The sequence below is a fragment of the Ascidiella aspersa genome, chromosome 6, assembly GCF_963924565.1.
Source record: "Ascidiella aspersa chromosome 6, kaAscAspe10.2, whole genome shotgun sequence".
Taxonomy (NCBI): Eukaryota; Metazoa; Chordata; class Ascidiacea; order Phlebobranchia; family Ascidiidae; genus Ascidiella; species Ascidiella aspersa.
In genome coordinates this window covers 11,609,624-11,630,019 of record NC_139452.1, presented here as the reverse complement: position 1 = coordinate 11,630,019, position 20,396 = coordinate 11,609,624, and the positions used below count along the sequence as shown (strand labels likewise).

At 34.9% G+C, this 20,396-nt stretch overlaps 2 protein-coding genes and 1 long non-coding RNA gene across 3 annotated transcripts; all 3 read left to right on the top strand.

Moving 5' to 3' along the window:
* Positions 1-271: 271 nt before the first annotated feature.
* Positions 272-6,054, top strand: LOC146139863 (atlastin-like). Its single transcript, XM_083392538.1, has 7 exons — positions 272-490; positions 2,398-2,568; positions 3,102-3,236; positions 3,521-3,688; positions 4,608-4,824; positions 5,041-5,225; positions 5,959-6,054. The coding sequence occupies exons 1-7, from the start codon at positions 272-274 to the stop codon at positions 6,052-6,054; spliced, it is 1,191 nt and encodes a 396-aa protein (XP_083248664.1).
* A 1,292-nt stretch (positions 6,055-7,346) lies between these two features.
* LOC146139862 (uncharacterized) lies at positions 7,347-8,012 on the top strand. The gene is made up of 3 exons (XR_014501297.1): positions 7,347-7,414; positions 7,649-7,720; positions 7,826-8,012. It is a non-coding gene; the product is annotated as an uncharacterized LOC146139862 (long non-coding RNA).
* A 348-nt stretch (positions 8,013-8,360) lies between these two features.
* LOC146139861 (uncharacterized) lies at positions 8,361-13,314 on the top strand. Its single transcript, XM_083391587.1, has 6 exons — positions 8,361-8,477; positions 8,621-8,815; positions 9,929-10,000; positions 10,416-10,610; positions 12,054-12,125; positions 13,131-13,314. Exons 1-6 carry the CDS (start codon positions 8,469-8,471, stop codon positions 13,278-13,280), a joined length of 693 nt encoding a protein of 230 aa, XP_083247713.1. The 5' UTR covers positions 8,361-8,468; the 3' UTR covers positions 13,281-13,314.
* The last annotated feature ends 7,082 nt before the right edge of the window (positions 13,315-20,396 follow it).

The window sequence follows — 20,396 nt, the reverse complement described above, 5'->3', positions numbered from 1 at the left end:
GCTCTGTTAATCTCCTTTGACAAGCACCCAAGAAATCAAGCGCCATTGCATTATAAGCAACGTCAAATTAAATTCAAGTTTGATTAAATGTCTATAAAGGCGAAGAACAAATTTGTAACATCCAATAAACTTTAATCAAATAAAATTTAACTCCCAATTAATTAAATACGATATTTAGATTTTTTCTTACTTTTTCTCGCATTAATTTTCATGTAATCATGCTTTTTCCTGCATATAAGTAATGACATTTAATGTCTGTGTGTAACAAGCAATGTCGCTTAAACGTTCTCAGGGCAGTAATAGGAGAATAGACGACAATGTGTTGAAGGAAAACTGCGAGCTGAATGCACTGAAACGTTATGGGGAAGATACCGATGGGATCGCAAATTCAATGGTCGCTGAGTTTCAAACAATGCTCGTTGACAACCTTGCAGAGTGCTTTGAGCAGTATAAGAGTGAAAACAAATTAGGAACCAAAGATTCATATCAGGTATGTTAGCGATGGCCATCACACTTGAAACTATAGATAATTCTTGTGGTAACAATTTGACAAATTAATAACAAATCTCAATGTTTAGCAATTTATAAATTCTAAACTCATTTGTAAACAGCCTGTGTGCTCTAACTTTAGTTAAGATCTATTTGGCGGTAAATACACTGTTTAACGTCATTTTCATTCAATCAGATGAAGCGAATTTTTAGTCAGATGAGGCTGACTAAAAAAAAGAAATTTTTAAGTATAAATTGTGTAAAACAAAATGTTTGAAATGCGCACAAAACCCATATTCTCATTAGAATGAATTCCTATTTTAATATCAAGTGTGAACAGAACCTGAATTGATTAAACAAAATTCAGTTCAATTCCAAGTTTTTAAGAAAGCTAAAATACGTAAAACTGGCGACAGCAAATGGTGCTTTTTCAGCGTTCATCATCGAGAAGCCCCAGTTCTTTTAACTCTGCATTGTGTGACTTTTCCGACAATGAAGGTGAGTTTGTATGCAAGTTTATTATTACCAGGGGTGGATTCCGGGTGAGGGGTACGTGACCATTTTTAAAGCTGCGCGAGGTTCTTCCGTCTCCTTATTATGAAAATACGTCACGTTTTGACGTAACTTGTGACTTCACGATTTTACGTAGCTTTATGACGTATTCCTTAATTCTTTTATGGCCTACAAAAACAAAATTCCTCGATCGGCCTCTGATTTTTACCATGTTTTTAATATTCAAGTATCGTATATTGAAATTATAATTATATGAATATGATACTAATAGGAAAAATCAAAGTAATTCGTTTCTTTGGGAAATATTTTGAGTTTTTGTTAAAAAATCATTTAATTATCGTTCAATTTATAAAAGCATTAATCATAAAGTCATTCTGATACCACGAAACATTATCAATGTTTAATTTGAAAAAAATGTCTATTGGACCTCCTGTTTGTTGGATGTACTTATAGGAGGAAGCCAAACAGATTTAGTGGGACTGGATTAGTCAGACAGAACAAAGAAGGTGGGCATAAGAAAAAACTGTAAGTAGGGGTTGCCTTTTCGTAAACCGGCTTAATTCCCGATCGCTCATCGTTTTAAGAAGCAGCTTCGCTCAAACGAATAAACAGTTTTCGTCAAGCCATTCACTGGATTTTTTTGTAAACTTTATCTATTATTTCAACGTTAATTACTTCATGTCAATGGTGGTCGTAGCTATTTTTGTCATCAGAAGTAAGCTACATAGTATTAAACTTGAAAATAGTACATTAGTAGATATATCGTGAGCAACGCGGGATATTTGACTGGTATACATATTAATGCACCACGCTGTAATTTTGTACACTTTGCGCAAATTTCTGCCCAGATTTTAACTATTTGTATTAACAGCACATTCTGAATATGAAAAATATGAACATCAGCGCTCTTTCCAACCATCAACAAACTTAGCAGCCCGGGGTTGGCAAAAAACAGGTAGGCCTACTTAAAGTGTTGTCAGGCTCTCTAAATAAGTAATTAACCTTGGTAATTGTTTAGGGACAAACCTACTCATAAAGTGGATTGCAAAATGCATATAAAATATCATTGTTTAATTCGTCAATAGTTTGTTTTTCCTTTCAATGACTAATGTTAAGCTATTTTGGCGATCTGACGCGTACTTCATTTTAATGCCGGGTCTTTGGTTACCTTACCGCATTTTTGCTGGGTTAAGTGAAAACAATATTCACACAAAATGAATTCAAATACAAATACTGTAAATGCGAACTTTAAACAAAACCCATGTCGTGATTAGCGTTTCATTGTGTTAAACTTAATCTTCAAAATATACGGATCCAGGCGTATTTTTCGTACTCTCAGACCAAACGGAATGTGGCCGTCCTTCTAAAAGCACTGTCTAAATAATTTGCCTCAAGGAAGACGAATTCAGCTATTCAATAAACCGCGAAGAACTAAAACGTGTATTCCACCAAGTTGGCAACACCCCTGTTGCAATCTATTCGTTGGCCGGTGCTTTTCGCAAAGGAAAGTCTTTCATGCTCAACTTCTTTCTTCGCTATTTGCAATCATCCAAGAAAGCTCAAAGGGTTCGTATACATTGGCCAGTTGTTTCGTATAGCATAGTGTACAAGCGATTACTCAAATGCAACCGAACAAATATGATTCTTCGAACAATGCTGTGCATAAATCTTCGATTCAATGCGAGGAATGTTTGTGAAACTTACAATAACGATTATCTAAATTAGCTTTTTAATTTCTTGTCTTCAATTTAAAATAACCAAATCGTTTTTGAATTGTCACGAAGATTAGTTTATCTGTGAAATTATTTATGGCGCATATATTTTAGGCCGGGCAATTGGCTTAGTCAGAATTATTAATAACAGAAGAGAATTTAAAGCCCTATTGAAACTGGGCATATCCCTTTATCATGGGGCTCCAACCTATACTGATGTCATAGATTTAAAGAATCTATGTTCACCAATGACGCATGTACTTGTTGAACGTCATATCGCTACGAGTCAGCACTAGTTTAAGTACACAGAACTAAACTGTGAGATCCCAATTTGCTAACCAGTTTGCCTCTTTCAAAATGACCATAAAGATTTTTGTTGCTTTTTAGGACGATGGTTGGTTGCGCGAAAAGGGCCAAGAGCTGACAGAAGGTTTTGGATGGAGAGGCGGCAGTGAACGCATGACCACTGGAATATGGATCTGGGATGAACCGTTCTATATCGAAACTGCTTCAAAAGGAAAGGTATATTGTGCATGAGCCTTTGTTACACATATTCCTTTATCTATGGGCTTTTTGTTCAGTACATATTCGAATATATTTTATTTTGAATTAATATGCTCTATAGTTAAGGTGGTTAGTTAAAACTTTAAGAGACTATATAGTGCCTAATTTTGTCTATATTATTTAGTCGTATAATCAGAATGTCATCCAACAAGACAGATCTATATATAAAACAAATAACGATAGCGTTTAAAATTTGCACAAAATCATAATAAGTTATACATTTTTTTCATTTTTAAATTAAGGTGGCAATATTTCTCATGGACACCCAAGGTTCATTCGACAGCGAAGCAAATATGCAGCAATGCTCTGTTATATTTGCATTTAGTACTCTGATGAGCTCAATGCAAATTTTTAACATCAATCAACAGCTACAAGAAGATTATTTTCAGAATCTAGAGGTTCGAACTAACGTTTGTAGGTTCGACAGGCCAAAATATAAAATAATACTGCTACAAGTAAAATATTAAACATATTTTTTTAATTTATGTATTTATAATTTGTTTTTGTTATTTAAGTGTTAGAGGTTCTGAATGTTTACTTACTTACTTGGCGAATCTTTTGATGTATTCCTTTAACAGCTTTTTTGTGATTACGGCAAGGCAGCATCAAACAGTACACAACCTTCTCAGGCACAACGCTTTCAGGTTTGCTATTTAATGTTGGTGTAGCATGTACCGAAGTTTTTAATGTTGTTATGCGGGAACACGGATTCAATGTCACGTGATTTAATTGCAAATTTGTTTAAATAATTAAGTTAACAATTGAATACGGGGGACCTTTCGTACACCAAATTTGTTCTAAATTTTACAAGTTTTTCTCGGTACTAAAAAAAAAATAAACGTGAGACAAGTCTGACAGTTAAATACATTTTACCAAAATGATTATTTAATGTTTCGTAACACTTATCCGATCGTGTAAATGAAATACATTTATTTACAATTGGAAGGCCACCAACGATAAATTGATTAAAAGATTTTTCAAAAAGAAAATCGTTTAGTCACGAAATAATCCAATGTATTCTTATTAAATAGCCTCATGGTTATAAATAACTGATTTTAGTTCACTGCAATGTTGATAGGACGCATTAGGAATAAGACATGGCATATAATGTTAAACATGAAAAATTGTAAATAAAATGAAATATTTTAGTGACGCGATTCTTTACTTTATTTTTGTACTCTTCCCTAGTGTTGTCTATTTCCATATTGCAATTTTCGCCCTATTAGACTTCACTCCTTGTAAGTTCTCATAATCACGATGAAAATAACAGAAATCATGGGACGCTTCGTGTTGCTACTTTACATATATTTTGTTAGCTTTTTCTTGCAGAAATTGATGTTTTTAATCCGCGATTGGTCAGATACTGATTTTGAATATGGCATCGATGGTGGAAGAACATATATGCATAAAAAACTAAGCACGGACAACTGTAAAAAGGAATTAAAAACAGTGAGAAGAAACCTGAAGGAATCGTTTGAAGAGATGTCATGTTTTCTTATGCCTCACCCTGGAGAAACAGTAGCTGTGAGAGGAAAAGCTGATGGAAGTAAATTACGACTAGACGGTAGGATGGCCGGTCAATAAAACTAAATAACCTTATTCAAAGTTGTTTCACACAGACTTATCTGACGAACATCTTAGCGAAAGCGTTGAATGCACTTTACACAAATAATTTGGGGTACTTGCGTAGGGACCCCGGTTGTCTTTTAAATATATACCTTACATTTCAAACTATAAAATTATTTTTTGCATTCAAAACTAGACGTTAAACCGCTCTTCCTGGAATTTACTGACAGTTTGGTGAAACATTTATTTTCACCAAACAACATTCCCGTAAAAACATTTAACGGAAAAGTTGCATCAGGATACGAAGTGGTCACCTTCGCTCTGGCCTACTTTGACGTTTTCGAAAGCGGAAAAATGCCAGAAGTTACAACCATTTGGGAGGTAAACTAATGACTCATTTAATGCTTAAAACATTTTTATTTTTTATTTATCACTAAAGCGTGGGATAATTATAAAAAAATCTATGTAATGTAGGTTCGATACTCCAAATATTTTAGACATTTTTCCAACTTACAGTGAAGCCTGTTATCACGATGATCTTATGTCTGCCAGGCGGGGTCGCACAATCAGCATAAGACCACAAAAAGGCTTTCTATCAAAACCCGATTGAAAATTGATAAAAGCAACCTCTAAAACAAGTGTCGTACGGCCGCATGTGGCCGTCGATGAATAATTATGCGGTCGTTAACACATATTTTAACAAACATATGTTGGCGGCCTTGCCCGTGCTGCCATGAGTTTATGGTTGATATGCTAAAAGCAGATTAGAAATTTGTGCGACTGACGCAAAAATAAATCAGCGTAGTAGATATGTATCAACCTGAATGGTGATCTCACATAAATATAATATAAGAATTGATGATACATGATTAACGGCTAAGCAGGCATGTGGTAATGCGAGTTATCAGTGGAATTGAGGCAAAAGTGTGGGAAAGGTTGAGCGGTAGTTACAGAAAGCCGTGTTTAAGCGAACAAAATGGTGTGACTGCTTCTTAAACTTGTATTTAGCTCATGGAGGGAAAGAAGATACATTGAGGATTAAATGTCCAGACGCTAAAAGTATGTAGTTCGTTAATAGGCCAAAACCTATAAAAAAATATATCATAACCCACAGACAGTAGACCCAGAGTCCCAGGTCATCGAACTTGGTACCACCGTGGAAGTGCATGCGCACCGTTTTGACGAACATCCGGCTAGCTGCGTCACGTGACACTTTCAAAAACCCAATAATTATACCAGTAATGCCACATTTTTTGCGCTTCGCGCGATTAGACTACATTTCAGTTCTAGATTTTTGCACGAGATCATTAGAGAACAGCAAGTATATGTTAATTGTTCTATGACGTCACGTTATGACTTAACTTTTTGACGGCATCTCGAAAACAAATTTACTGGCGGCCGTGCGATCAATAAAGACGGTTATAGCGGCCGTCAACAGCTAAAAGTTTGGGCACCCTTGCTCCAAACCATATATGGACGTCTTTTCCCGCCTAGAGTCTTAGGAAATTCTTCTGTGGTCAAGTGTTTACTTGGTTTGTTGTTTAGTCCAATAATTCTATGTTCAAGTTAAATTATTTATTGTAAAGTTTTATTTTATTTATAAACTATAACAATAGCGCTTTAAGGATCAATTTTTAAATAAAACTCAAGCAAAAAAGAGTGATTTACGGGATATGTAAAACCATATAACTTAAATGGAAAACAAAAGATTTCAATGAACGAACCGGAACTCAAGCAAATATTTTCAAGTTCCCTAAACCAAACGTGCTGTCAAAAAACGGTTCCCTTCAGTTTTGCTACATGTTCAAAATTCTCGTAAAAATATTTCGTAAAATATTTCGTAAATATTGTTTGTTGATATATGCAAGAAAAAGGTTTTAAATAACGTTTATTATAAGATCTCCTAATTTTCAGCCTGTATAGGTAGCTGAAACGTCGAATAAAAGAAATAAGTACCTAAAAAGCTTCTTTTCAGTATATGCACAGGATACCTCTATTCTAGATATGTAAGCTATAGACTAACAGTTTGTCACCCAAAAGCATTTACTTAAGCTGCAACGGCTACTTTGTCCACGGGTTGCAAAATAATTTTTGTTAAACTGTAGCTGAACTAGATATTTTAATTTTCTTTGGAACGAAAGCGCGGCTAAATCATTTTACCAAAAAACTATTTCAACCCGAAAAGTTTGATTTCCTGAAATTAACCCATTATTGTCGCTTTATTAAGGCAAACGTAAAGGCATCCAGTGAAGCATCTCAAAAAAAGTTCTTGCGTGAATTTAAGGAAAAAATGGGAATGGTAAGTTTTGTGTTGCGTAAAGCTTAAAATATTCGTTACTTAATGTAATTGCAAATCCCACTTTCTGTAGAAAATATGCGAAGATAAACTTGTCTCCGAAACAGAGCTGCAACACGCTTATATGACTATAAGAGAAGAGGTGTTGCAATCATACGACAAGGAGCCAAAGATGGGATATCACTCCATTTTTGTCAAATCCGCGAGCAGAAGTTTGGAAAATGAAATGGACACACATGTGCAACTGCTTACACAAAGAAACAAACTCGTACGGGTGGGTAAAAATATTGTTGTTGTTGTTGTTGTTGTTAAACTGCATTATCTGTGGTTGGTCTTACTCGATAGGGGTGGTGAGGGGATGATAAGCATGTAGGGATAAACATAAAAAAATATTGAGGATTATGTCACTTCCAGGGAATATGTTCCACTTATAACGACATCTTTTTTTTTTATTAGTCTTTTTTTATTTCTGATATAAAAATCAACTTTTCTAAAATGCATTTTGCAGTTTCAATTGGAGAAAAAAATGACAAGCAATGTTAAAACTGCCGCAGAAATTTATCAAAAAGAACTTGAAAAGGTAAATATTGATTTATTTTAAAGGGTATTAGGTTTCATTTTTTTTTGTTTCATATCATGGTAGTGGTGAAGGTCGGCTTTACGTTTTGCGTATTTACTCTTGCAGTCGTGCGAAGGTAAGGCAGTGGATGTTAATCAATTGAATTCTATTGAAGAACGTTGTCGACAAGAAGCTCTTGTACATTTTAAACAAAAAATGGGAGAAATGCCAGATGAAATAAAACATAAAGGACAGAAAGACTTTAATAACCTTCTTAATCAAACTTATCAACGATATCAACCCGAAAATCAGCTTAAGCAGGTTGGATATAAATTGCTATAGCCAAAATAGATGTTGCAACATTTTGTGTTTCGAATCGAAACAATATTATATAAAAACACTATAAGAGATCAATAAGTTGCCGCAAACGTTTTAAATTTGATTATACACTACTCCTTTGCATAAATTGTCGTTATCAAATTCGATGTTTTTCCGGTAAGCATACTTTAAACAAAAAAAATTCTTAAACAAAAAAAATAAACTTGGAAAAGTATTTTTATCTTTGATTCTTCTTATGTATTTAATTTCTCCTTTGGAACAATTTCTGTTTAACAGTTAGGAAAATGGTAAATACCACATTAGGAAATTTAAAAGGTCAGGAATTAAAAAACCTTACTCTTTGAAAAGACTAAGAATTGTTTTGCAGGATAAGCTACATGATGACTTGAATACAGCCTCAAGAAATGCGTTGGGAGAATATCGAAGCCTAATGGAAGAGGTTGGTTCAGATTCCTGTTTATTCGACAGAGAGTTATAGGACTATATCCACGCTCAACTGTATTCTGTCAAAATGAGATGAACACTTATTTTTTTAAACAATGTTTTACATTTCACCTATTCGTACTGCACTACTACTTAAAGGACTGTAATGACCGCTTCATGTCCGAGGATCGAATAGCATCTTTGCACGAGTCGTCAAAAGAAAGGGCACTGCAGATGTTCGATTCTTCACCTGGAGTAAGCAACCATTTGTTGGGAAAAGATAAACGACAGGAATTGATTTCAAAAATTTTCACCGAAGGAAACAGATTCAAGAAAAACAACAAACAATATGAGGTCTCTGATAAGTTGTATTCTAATATTAATTCCAACACGAATAAATAAGAGTTTTTTAAACATTGCTAACAAGTTAAATGTAAAAAGTAATTTGAAAGCAGGAAACGTGTCTGTTTATTATAAAAATTTGCGTGATATTTAATTTAGACAATAGGTTTACGCCAGTGGTTCTTCACCAACCAATAACCCACTTAGCATGCCCGAGCTCTACTCCAACTGTTAACTATTTAGAATGATTTTGTTTGTTCCATGTTGCGTTTGTTGTTATTTCAGCTTTATTGCTCTACATCATGTTTTTGCGATTTGCCAAATTTTGGGCTACTATGTTTTATTGTATTTTTTTAGTTTTAAAGCAATATTTGCTATTTATTACAGCTGTTTTGGGCAGTGTTTAGTCAAATCAGTACATGGTTGATGGAGAACTAAGTTTAGCACAGGATTTGGACACCATGCCATCCTTTTCACAAACTTAACAACACAACTGCGAATAGTTTTGGCGCTTCGCGAGAACCTATCATACATATATCACAAATTGGGGAAACTCAGATTGCTTTGCGCGATTTGTATTGCAATTTCCAACATAGCTTTGCATTGTATGTCATCCCACCTTTTAGACACGATCAGCGCAATTTTTATTTTTTGCGCATATTGGGCGACATTTTTACGTGGTTTCGCTACACCTGTGGAGTCAATGCCTTCACAACCTTTTTGTCAAAATAAACTTGATAAAAAAACAATATACCAGGTGCGAGCCATTTTTTGTGTGCTGCCCAATGCGTTATCTCTCCTTTATGAAAGTTTACATAATTTAAAACAAATAAACGCATTATTTTTCGCGCTTCGAGCGATTGCAATTGCTTGTGTATTTTCATTTAGTCCCACTGATATGGAATCGATATCAGAAAATACGAAAATGTTTTTAGGATGATAATTGTTTAATATCTAAGGAGGCGCAAGACACAGGACAATTATGAAAGGGCGCGAGTGAATAAGAGGGTTAAGAACCACTAGCTTACACGTTTAAAAATAAATTATGAAGTTAATACGACATTACTCGAATTCAAAAAGCTTGTGGCCAAGATAATTGAAACAAAATCGTTTTTTTTTTTGCAGAAATTAGAAGGGCAAAATATGCTAGAGCAAATGAAACGTGCTAAAGATATCTACATCTCTGCCATGAATGAGGTGGGTCTATATCAGAGGCGTGCAACATACGGCCCGCGGGCCACAGCACGGCCCGCGCTACCTATATTACGTGGCCCGCACAGACTCCGTCAAGTAGCCCATTCGTTGTAATACTTTTCACTGTTTAAGAAGTTATTTGTAACGGAATAATTGGTATTTTTCATTTAGTATTGCGTCCACTGAGCGAACCTCCATTATTGCGTCATAGTGTGCATTTTAGTTGTCTGGCCCGCAGCACCATCATAACTATACATAATAGCCCGTTGCGATAAACAGTTGCACGCCCCTGGTCTATATAGTTATATACGTCTAGTATCATTTAATAACCAAATGGGAAAAATATAAATGTTCGACTCCTAGGATCATAAACGTTCTAAATAAAAATTGGCTATAGGTAATTGCTTTGCATTCTTAGGGTTGCGGAACAGAATACGTTGATGATAAGTTGATCGACAAAACTCACAAAAAGGCAAAGCTGCAAGCCAAACAAGCAATTCTTTCTTTGCATAATACAAAAGGTCCTGATTTTGTGGGTAAATGCCTGGTTGAACTAGATGACTTTCTAGACAACTCCCTAGAGCAAATAAAGAACAAAAATGATGCCAGAAAGGTGTGTATGTTTGGGGCGGTGTTGCTTTTTAACAATTCTAATCTTAAGTATGAAGCATACTTATCCAGCGTGAGAATTTCCAGCAACCTTCGAGCGTATTGTGCAACACCAATTAGTTCTAAATACCTTTACTAGGCTATTTGCCGACAGGAAAAGGAGCTGAAAACAATTCTGCGGAGCGGTAAAATACACAAGATTAGCAAGAAATATTTGTATTTATGTGGTCAAAACTGTTATGACAATAGTTTGGGAGGACATAGCCTTGTTTTCTTTTCTTATTGGATCTAACCCTAGATTTGCCATGACCCCGATTCGTCTATCTATAGGTACAGGCTACACTTTTAAAATATTTCAGAAATTTTGATTACATATTATATAGATGTATAAAAACTTCCAACCAGATGATTATATTTGAGCTTTACCCTTCATAATAAATTTTATTTAAAACATTTAGTTGTATCCAGGTTAGCAAAATCTTGCCAGCCAAGCATTTTTGATCCAAATTCTTTGTTTTTGGTCTTATCCTTTCAGTTAAAGGCGGTGTTTAAACCTTGCCATGTTTAGGCGATATATTTGTTTTCCAAATGCCTTTTATAACCAAATATATATTTCCGGCAAATGTAGTACGGAATGTTCTATACACATCATCGATTTAAAAACCATGAGAATAAATATGTGAAAAAACAATACATTTTCTTGTTAAATAGATCTTTGCAAAAATCAAAAATTTATAAAGATATTCTTTTGCACCAATTTAATGTTTTTTTTGTCTGATTCGTTGGCCGACATAGTCGTCAAGTCGCCAGCGTTCTGCCATACTGGTTGTATTGTACTAATGTACTGGAATCAAACAAAATAAGTGTAAGTGTGCGTTATTGTTATTTTAACTGGGTAACTGGGTCGGTACAATTGTTTGGGTTAATATATTGATTTATGCCAGCATCAGGTGCGCAACGATGAGCGACCCTAAGTTTCGGATGTCGGCGGCGACTCGTAATTTCCTTGTTTCTGCTACAAAGTCAGATTGAGATTCTTTAGTTGATATTGGTGCTGTGCTACTACTTTTTAGTTTGGTGCTGTACTACTTACTTTTTAGTTGATATTGGTTGTGTACTACTAATTTAATCAGCAAAATATAAGTAACATGACCAGATGGACAGTAACGGGTTGCGTAAGTGAAAAGTTACCACCACACTCGGGAAGACACAAAAACTTTCCTAATGCACTCCTCACTGCGCTAAACTTTGTTAACAGAGTTATAGAAACGAGCTTTATTCTGTACCAAGTAAAATTAATTAGTAATTATTAATGAATTCGCATTAATTCCACTTAAGCATAATTTTTTTTCTAGGCTTGTTGTTAGCCTAAAAATGGAAATGTTATAATATGCCTTTTGAAATAGAAACCCAATTGCATTTTATCTTTGCTGTTATTTACTTTTAGCAAAAACGTTGCAGTACATTCGAAAATACGAAACAGCGTACATATCACTGCTATCGAAAAGAGCTTGGAGAAGTAAGTGTTCCATAAACGGTTTAATTTTACTTTGATTGTTTGTTGTTGAATTCTGTTAATAACATTTGTTGCTAACCATGACTTACCAAGTTATAGGTATTTAACCAATTTTCATTAATCCATTTATTTATTTGTACCAGACAAGGATATCAAAATCGTAACTTCTCGCTGCGCATAATGTATGTTTATAAAATTGCGCAAACAATTTAGACCTGTGGTTCCAACCTTTTTGTACCCACGGCCCTTTTTGATGCTTTCGATTAGTGACGGACCCCTTACATATTTCTGGTGTAACATCTGCAATTGGTTATTTTTAGTAAATCAGTATGTCGGCCTAGTGCACCTATGCTTGGTAAAGTAACAGACCACGTCAAAATTATGTCACGTTTATTGTTATTTCTGCTGCTGCAACTATAAATCAAGTCTTAAAATGCGTGGTTGTGTTTTAACAATGCTATATAGAGTAGACACATGTCATCTTTACGAACGAAAGCAAAAACATAAACAAAAATCAAGTACAAGTGAGCTGTTGTAATGCTGGCTTCCGTTTTACACTATATTTGTGTTACATCACAATGGAAGTGTTATGTCATACTCAATGCGATTAATAAAATGTTTCAATGTTATTTGTCACTGATCTCGGTTGTGAGCAAGCATGTTTCCAAGGGTTAATTATTTTAATAAAGGTATATTTAAACGTTTTTGCGGACCCCCTGAAAACGTTTTGCGGACCCCCGAGACAACAGGGGACGTGGCGTTATTTTGCACAATGTGCGCAAAAATGTGCACGCCAAAATGTGCAAAAAATGTGCGCATATTTTAAACTGCCTTCAAAAATGTGCGCACTTTTTGCAGAAAATGTTCGCATCCCCGTCTCCCCCGAGAACCACTTATTTAGACTATAACACGCCAAAAATTATTTAAATTTTTAACCCTAAAGAATGATTTGCACAAGAGAGTGTTACTTTTAAGCGCCTAATTTAAGAATCTCGTTTTCGTGTTAAGCCAAAGTTGCCATGTGAGAAAGAAAATGATTTATACCAACGTCATCGCAAGCAGCTTGAATGGGCTCTTGAGGAATACGACATTCTAATAGAACAAAAGGAACCACTCATCGAGTTTGACCATCGAGGAAAGACCTCCGACACAAGATGAGTGAGCTGTACGAGTCGACGCGTCAAAAGAATATACGTAACACGGTGACCAATGCCTTTAAAATAAAATACAGATTGATGGTCGGTTCACACATTTTTTTGTATAATACATGTATGCTTACTTAAAACAAAAAAGTTTTTTTGAGAAACAGATACGATTCGAACTTTTGAATTTATACAATATTTATTGTACACCGGAGTGGTATTTAAATTTGACAGCGTATGTTATATTTTGTACATGAAACATAATTTTATTAAAAAATATCGGCCCAAATTAAAGGTATAATTAAGTTCGTCATACTAACAGATTTTTAGAAGATTTAATTTTTTTCATTCGAATATATTGGCCTGATGAAGCACGGTTGTGCGCAATTGCAATTTTTTTTAACCTGTCTCGTATTAAAATTTCGCTTTAGATGAACACAGCAATCAATTAAGGTTAATTTAAAGAAAACACCTTAATTAAGAGAACACCCCAATTCAAAGTGAACACCCTCATTCCTAATTAAACCATCAACTGTTTGTTTATGGAAGTTTATAAGCGGGTTCAATGACTATTTTATTTCAAAATAAGTTTGGATATGATGGACAAATCGGTTTTAGCTGAAGAATGCCGTACTACGTATTTGGATTCAGGATGTTTTTATATAGAAAGAAGCACGAAAATCAATCGAAACAGAATTAGAAAAAGGAAGAAGCATTTACATGGAAAAAATGTCCAAGGTTAGTCACGCTCGCTTTTGAAAAAATAAACTACGGTATTATTATATTAAAGCACAAATAATCTCCACAGTGAGCTTTAATTAACGAACATTGACGTTTTACAGTTGAACGGCATAATTGCGTTGTGATTAAACATAACAATCTTTCTTGTTTATTTATTTTATTAAGACCTGCGAAGAAGACTATGTGGAGGAAAAAGAACTAAGGCGAGATCACGAGTTATGCAAAAATAGCTTCCTAGTTGCTGGCTTCTTAAAAAGCGGAGGCCAACCAGAGCCTTATTTCCAAAAGGAAATGATTGAGAAATTTGAAAAAGAACTTGATCTTCAGTATTCGACGTACCAACTGCTAAATGAGTCACACAAGGGATTTTTCCGCAAAGGGAAAGATCAAATCATTGGCGTTTTGAAACAGTTAACAAAAAATAAGTAAACAGCGAGTTTATCGTATGATGTATATAAACGATTACCGACTCACTTGGCCTTGTTGTATGACAAGACTACATTTGAAACAAAAGTGGGCAAAGTACCCGGCATTGCTAAACCAAGTGTGTATAGCAATCATTTGTACCGGGCAGGTTCAACTGTTACTCTAAATTTGTACTGCCTTTATCCTTTTTACGCTGGTAATGTTAAGCGGTATTACAGATTGTTTTCTACACATCAAACGAAAATAAAGTTTTATTTTAGCATGTCATTTTACCATGGTAACCGGTCACGCAAATTTCCATGCTATAACGTATATAACAAGGCGTTATCGGTTAAACCATTGATTTCAAAAATGTCCCTTCCCCACTTGTTTTCAAATTGCTGTCGGGCCCCACAATAAATATAACGTCATAAAAGTATGTTTTTGGTTTGACCTTTTAAAACAAACATGCACCACAAAAAAATTGCCATGCTTCTCCGATGGATAGCCAGTGGGTTAAGGACCTGTTTTTGGATAGGCAATAGCGGTTTAGGTATTGGCGCGTTAGCAGTTAAAAAACTCTGCTGGAATCAATGTGATGAAATTTCCTAATGCTTCACTCTCACAACAACGCATTTTCGATGAGGTGTGTGTGACCCGTTCGGCAAAATATCTTTATTGACTTTGTAGCTGTAAAAACTAACCGCTTGATCAATTTTTCATTTCGATGTATAAAATAGCACCTGATTCATAATACCAAAAGTGTGATCAATTTATTTCGTATGACATTTAACCAGCAAATCCAGTTGCGCAAGTTAGAGTGAGTGTTCGTTATAACAAGTTTAATCGCTATATTGGTACGCATATAAGGTTGTGTTCAGCAAACACTGTGGCGAAATCTTCATTTCCGAAAATGTTTAGAACCAGGGGTTTTTCTGGAACAATAAAAATGTCGTACCGAAGCACTTTTTAAGATGACATCATCAAGTTACGTCAAACCGTGACGAGGTACATCCATCTAAATAAAAAGATCCTATCGGACTTTTTGTTTGATAAAGCACAAAAAAGGCATATCGGAGTTATCGGAGTTTTTGTTTGATAAAGCACACAAAGATGGAACTAAATCTCAGTTGAAATACATTTAATGAGATGGCGAGAATGCCTGGTCAAAAATTATATTTTTCTTTACGGTACGGCGTACCATTTTTCACCGGGACGCCGCTCAGGTAGCAAATCTTGCCGTTGCAGACCATTTCGTCTTACCTTCACCACTGTTAGGAACTCTCCATAAATCGTACACCGAGACAAAACAGGGGATGGTCCAGAATTTAAGAGAATTAATCCACAACATAAGGTCGCAAAGCAGGCAACTTAATATACTTGTTGAGCCCAGTTGAACACGTGCCTTGGTGTGCAGTGAAATCGAGACTAAAAGTATTTGATATGATTTTGCCGAACGCTAGAAGCTAAAAACATTGTCATTTATGGCTGAAACTGGTATACGTGCAAACAAGAAGGAGATCTGGCATATTGGCCAGGACAAAAAAGGTGTAGTGTCTGAAGTGTATAGATATTTTTGCTAAACAATTGGAAGTAACTTGGTTCCCACAGGTTTGACTGAGAAAGCCTTATTCAAACAGCGATAGCCTGCAATAACCTATTAGAATTTGTTTAATTAGCTTTTCCTAAAGATATTCCGTAATAGTAATTTAAACAGGGAAACCATGTTTGCCATTTACTTAATGTTTAAATAGGCTTATCGCCTTGGCGCAGGAGAAATGAATTTATCTTGCAACGTTTGTTTCAGAGAGTGTTATTGTGTAAAAGCATTTCAATATAGGGCTGAATCGAAGAAATAGTGTCAAAACGAAACACAATTAAGTCAATTTATGTAAGAAAAATGTTATACCTAGGGAAATCAGGGGTCGGCAACCTTTTTTGCAATGCGGACCGGTTCAAAACTGAATTTATTTCGCGGACAGGCCATAAAACAAATATAGGCCAACATTTAGGGAAATTTATTACAACTCTTTTCAATGCAAACTTTAAGCTTGTTTTGCCGCTGAGAGATGCTACCACCTAGAGATTATTATACTTAATAAAACGGCCGCAAAGCAATTAAACCCAACCGCGGCTCATTTGAAGCCGCTTTTTTTAAGGCCTTTACGTTTTTATGTTGAATTTAGAATATTTTTTTTAATAAGTTTAACTTGTATACTATTATCGCCTATTCCTCTATCTTGTAAAAAAATGGCAAAAAAGCATTCTTTTAGATGAATCCACTTTGTATTATATATAATACCATATTTCAGATCCCTTTTATGACCAGGCCATACAGGACACTTTCAATAGTTTAGTTACGTAATAAAAAAATAAAATAATGGCAATATGAAAAAGTATGAACTATCGACTGGCGCCTGAATGGTATAGAATAGACATTCGAACAACGCTTGCCAGATTTTTTGACACTAAACAAAAAGTGGTTGGTGTCAGAAGATTCATTCATCTTTTGGTTTTTTTCTGTCATTTTATAGAGGCTTTCTAAAAGTAATTAAAATGCATTTGTTGTTTTCGAAACCTTCCCTGCTTAAATACAAAAATAAGAAATTATGTCATTATCGTTTGCATGAATTTATTCTATAGCACTTTAGGTTATCACACTCGAACATCAAAAATCACTATTTTTTGATATTGTACTATAAGTAGTAAGGAGATTTTGCAATAAAAATATCTATTTTTGGGTGTTGTGAACTTGCTATGTGTAACTCATATAGCCACGGCACACGTTCTTTTCAACCTTACGAGAGCTTGATAGTAATTGTGATTTTTTGTCATATCAATCAACCATGGAGTATATTTAAATGAAATTTAATGTGCTATGAAACTAAAAATTAATCCAAATTTGTTTACTTTTTTCCGGCTTTTTTACGTTGGGTTTAAATCAAAATTTTAATCGGGCAACCCGGGACCGGTAACGAACTTTTTGCGGACCGGCGGTTGCCGACCACTGGATAGCTCATCTAAATCTGGGGCAAATAACGGTTTACAATAGCGGACCAGAAATGCTGTCGCAAGCCACGTTGGTTTAAAAGAGTTTTTTTACGCATTTTTATTTTTTAACTGTACAACAGATGAGCAAGAAAAAAGTAATTGTATAGGAAATCGTGTATGTGGTACTTATACACGTCACAAACACACACAAGTGATGATATTTTCGGACCAAGTTTAAAATTCTTACCCTTGCATTATGCCACAAGAATATTGCTGCATCTTGTTAGATCTTTTCAAAATTATACCATAAAAAATCCTAAATTATACCTAAAGTTTATTTTTCGTTACTATACCCGTCTTATTAAGCTGGTTCTTTTCTGTTGACAGTGCTGTGAACTAAGGCTTTTAAATTTTTTAGTTCCTCTGCGAATCGAAGGTTATGAAGGCGCGTCAAGCATTAGGTGCGTTTATATAATTACAAAATAAAACCATGGTTTTGGTGGGATTGTAGAACAAGGCGTCCTGCTTACAGGGGTGCATATCACTGGCGGAAAAAGCGATTACGGTTATGTGGGTAATTACCAGTTTCAAAATTATATCTCGTGAAACATACAAAGATAAAATTTTGCAACTGTCTTCTGGCGTTTTATTTTTTTGGCATTTTCTGTGCTGTTCAAAATGAAAAAAACATCTATGGTTCTTTGTGTTATTAACAGCTGATTTTACACACTCGTCGTTGGATATCTGAACTCCTACGCCAAGTATAGTGGTAAATCCGTTAGGCAATCGCAAGCTTATTCCGATCTAAGACTTTTAAACTAACCGTCGGGGTATATGGAAAATATTATGTGGTAAACGTTTCGTCATACAAGCCGTAGTCGAAACATCAAGAGACTTTTAACCTGTTTAGTAATTTGGCGGTTCACAGCTGTAGTTGGTTCGCAGTAATTAAGCTTGATAAAACTAAGTGTAAACAACATTAGTACACATTATATTGTACCTAATGGTACAAGTAAGCCAAAAGAGTTCGATACTTGTTGTGATGAAATTAATACCGGAACAAATGACCGGTAAACAATATGTTCTTTTTACCAAGCCATGTCGCTAACTATTTTTGGCCCTTAATTTTTTTTATTTACGTAAATCTCTCTTTTTAAAATGATAATTTTGCTTAACCAATCGATATAAATGCGCCATTTGCACTACGGGTTACTCTTTACGTTCGTTCTGTTTAGCCATCCATAAATGGGGTCAATGGTCCTCACGAGTTGTTTGCCATAAATGTATTAATAGCATAATATCAAGCAATAACGACATTATCGATTACTAAAGAATGTCCATACATTAGAAATAGCTGCAGTAAATTTACAACAGGTTTAAACCAGTATTACCACACAAAATCATGACTTGCGATGCTGTCAAGGACGCGTTACTGCGTGGGTGACACGGGTGGTTCTATAATTTTCATCAAGTGAGGCATGAAAAGGTTATTATAACGCGCAGCCATAAAACATCCAATTTGAAAACACCCGGTGTTCTCGAGCAAACTAAACAATTGCGTTTGCATAGTTTAAGTTGCATATTTTAAATTTGAAAGGAGACGTGAAGAGTTCGGCAATTTAAAAAGATTCGCATATTTGTAGATATGATGTGGTTTGTAAAATAATTTGTCAGAAATTTTTGCATGGCGCCTTTCGAGCTGATAAGGTTTCGTTCAAACGGTCTAAATCTAAAACATATTCGAAAAAAATTATTTCGTCTGATTTATTGAATTATTATCGTAAAAGGAATGTTTAATTTAGATAGCAAATTTGGCAAAAATTAAAATTTTTTGGGGGGGATGTCCTGGTGTCTCACTTTGATCGGCTCTTGCTCGTGAGTGCATCATACCATTTTCCACGTACTGTGGAAGTATCACTCTGTCAGACCGTTTAGTCACTTTAGTCGTTTGTTATATATTTATGGCATGCTCATGAATCGCATTATTATGTTATATGTGACTGATTTCTAGTAATCCACCGATGGTGCTCAAGGCGAAACATACATTATGTTTTTATTTGACTGGTATCGTTTTACAACCGAACAAAGCTGCTTCTTTTGTGTTTTAACAGGTGCCCTTTGTTGTTAGTGGACTGTTACCGGATAGGTGTAGGCCTAGTTCCTCTTTTCAGCGTACCATGCTGTAATACGGCAAACGTGTAGCCTAGTCTTATCTTGGCTGCTGTACTCACTTATACCGCTTCAACAAATAAATGGTAAGTTTATCAATAATAGCTATGTTTGAAAAAACAAAGTTACTTCGGTTGAATTACTTATTCGATCTGTGGCTTATTATGTTTTAACAGTAAAATAGTCAAATTTATTAACGTTTAAAACCTTATCGACAAGCTAATATAGGTTGTACAACTATCGGATATTGGAAACAATACCACATACCTTTGTATTACTTCTTTTAGGATAACAAAGTCTTACAAGATTACGTGATCAACATCATTCAAGAAATAGTAGAGGACTTTAAAAAGGAATTGCATCAGGTTTGTTAAAATTATTTATCAGGTATTGGTTTGCCACTTTTACTAATGATAACGCGATTTGAAAGTTATTTTAAAACAAAATATTTGTGAACAAACATTGTAGGCTAACCGACGGGCATTTTTATTTTCTCGAAAACCATTGCTGATACTGTATTCGTTAGAGCACGACTTAACAAATTCCAAGGTTTAGAGAAGCGTATGGTTTTAACCTAACACAGGCTTGTGAATATCATAATACGTATTACGTGAATGACGAGATTTAAATTGAACACAGTCCTGTCTCTGATCTATTTTGTAGCAACTTTGACACTGGTTTAAATGTTTCTGGGATATGCAGATATAGTTTCCACCTCGGTGTATTTAAACAACAATCTTGAACCTAACAGGAATTTCACTTGGTGTTTGCTTAGCAATCACAAAAACGTTTTTTCTCTAGATCAGAGGTTTTCAACATATGGGCC

Coding starts and splice junctions, on each gene's coding strand:
- LOC146139861 (XM_083391587.1), top strand. Junction 10,001..10,415: donor ACATCTCTGCCATGAATGAG/GTGGGTCTATAT, acceptor TTGCATTCTTAG/GGTTGCGGAACAGAATACGT. Junction 12,126..13,130: donor ATCGAAAAGAGCTTGGAGAA/GTAAGTGTTCCA, acceptor TTTCGTGTTAAG/CCAAAGTTGCCATGTGAGAA.
- LOC146139863 (XM_083392538.1), top strand. CDS start 272: ATGTCGCTTAAACGTTCTCAGGGCAGTAATAGGAGAATAGACGACAAT. Junction 3,689..4,607: donor ATCTAGAGGTTCGAACTAAC/GTTTGTAGGTTC, acceptor TTTTTCTTGCAG/AAATTGATGTTTTTAATCCG. Junction 4,825..5,040: donor GAGAGGAAAAGCTGATGGAA/GTAAATTACGAC, acceptor ATTCAAAACTAG/ACGTTAAACCGCTCTTCCTG.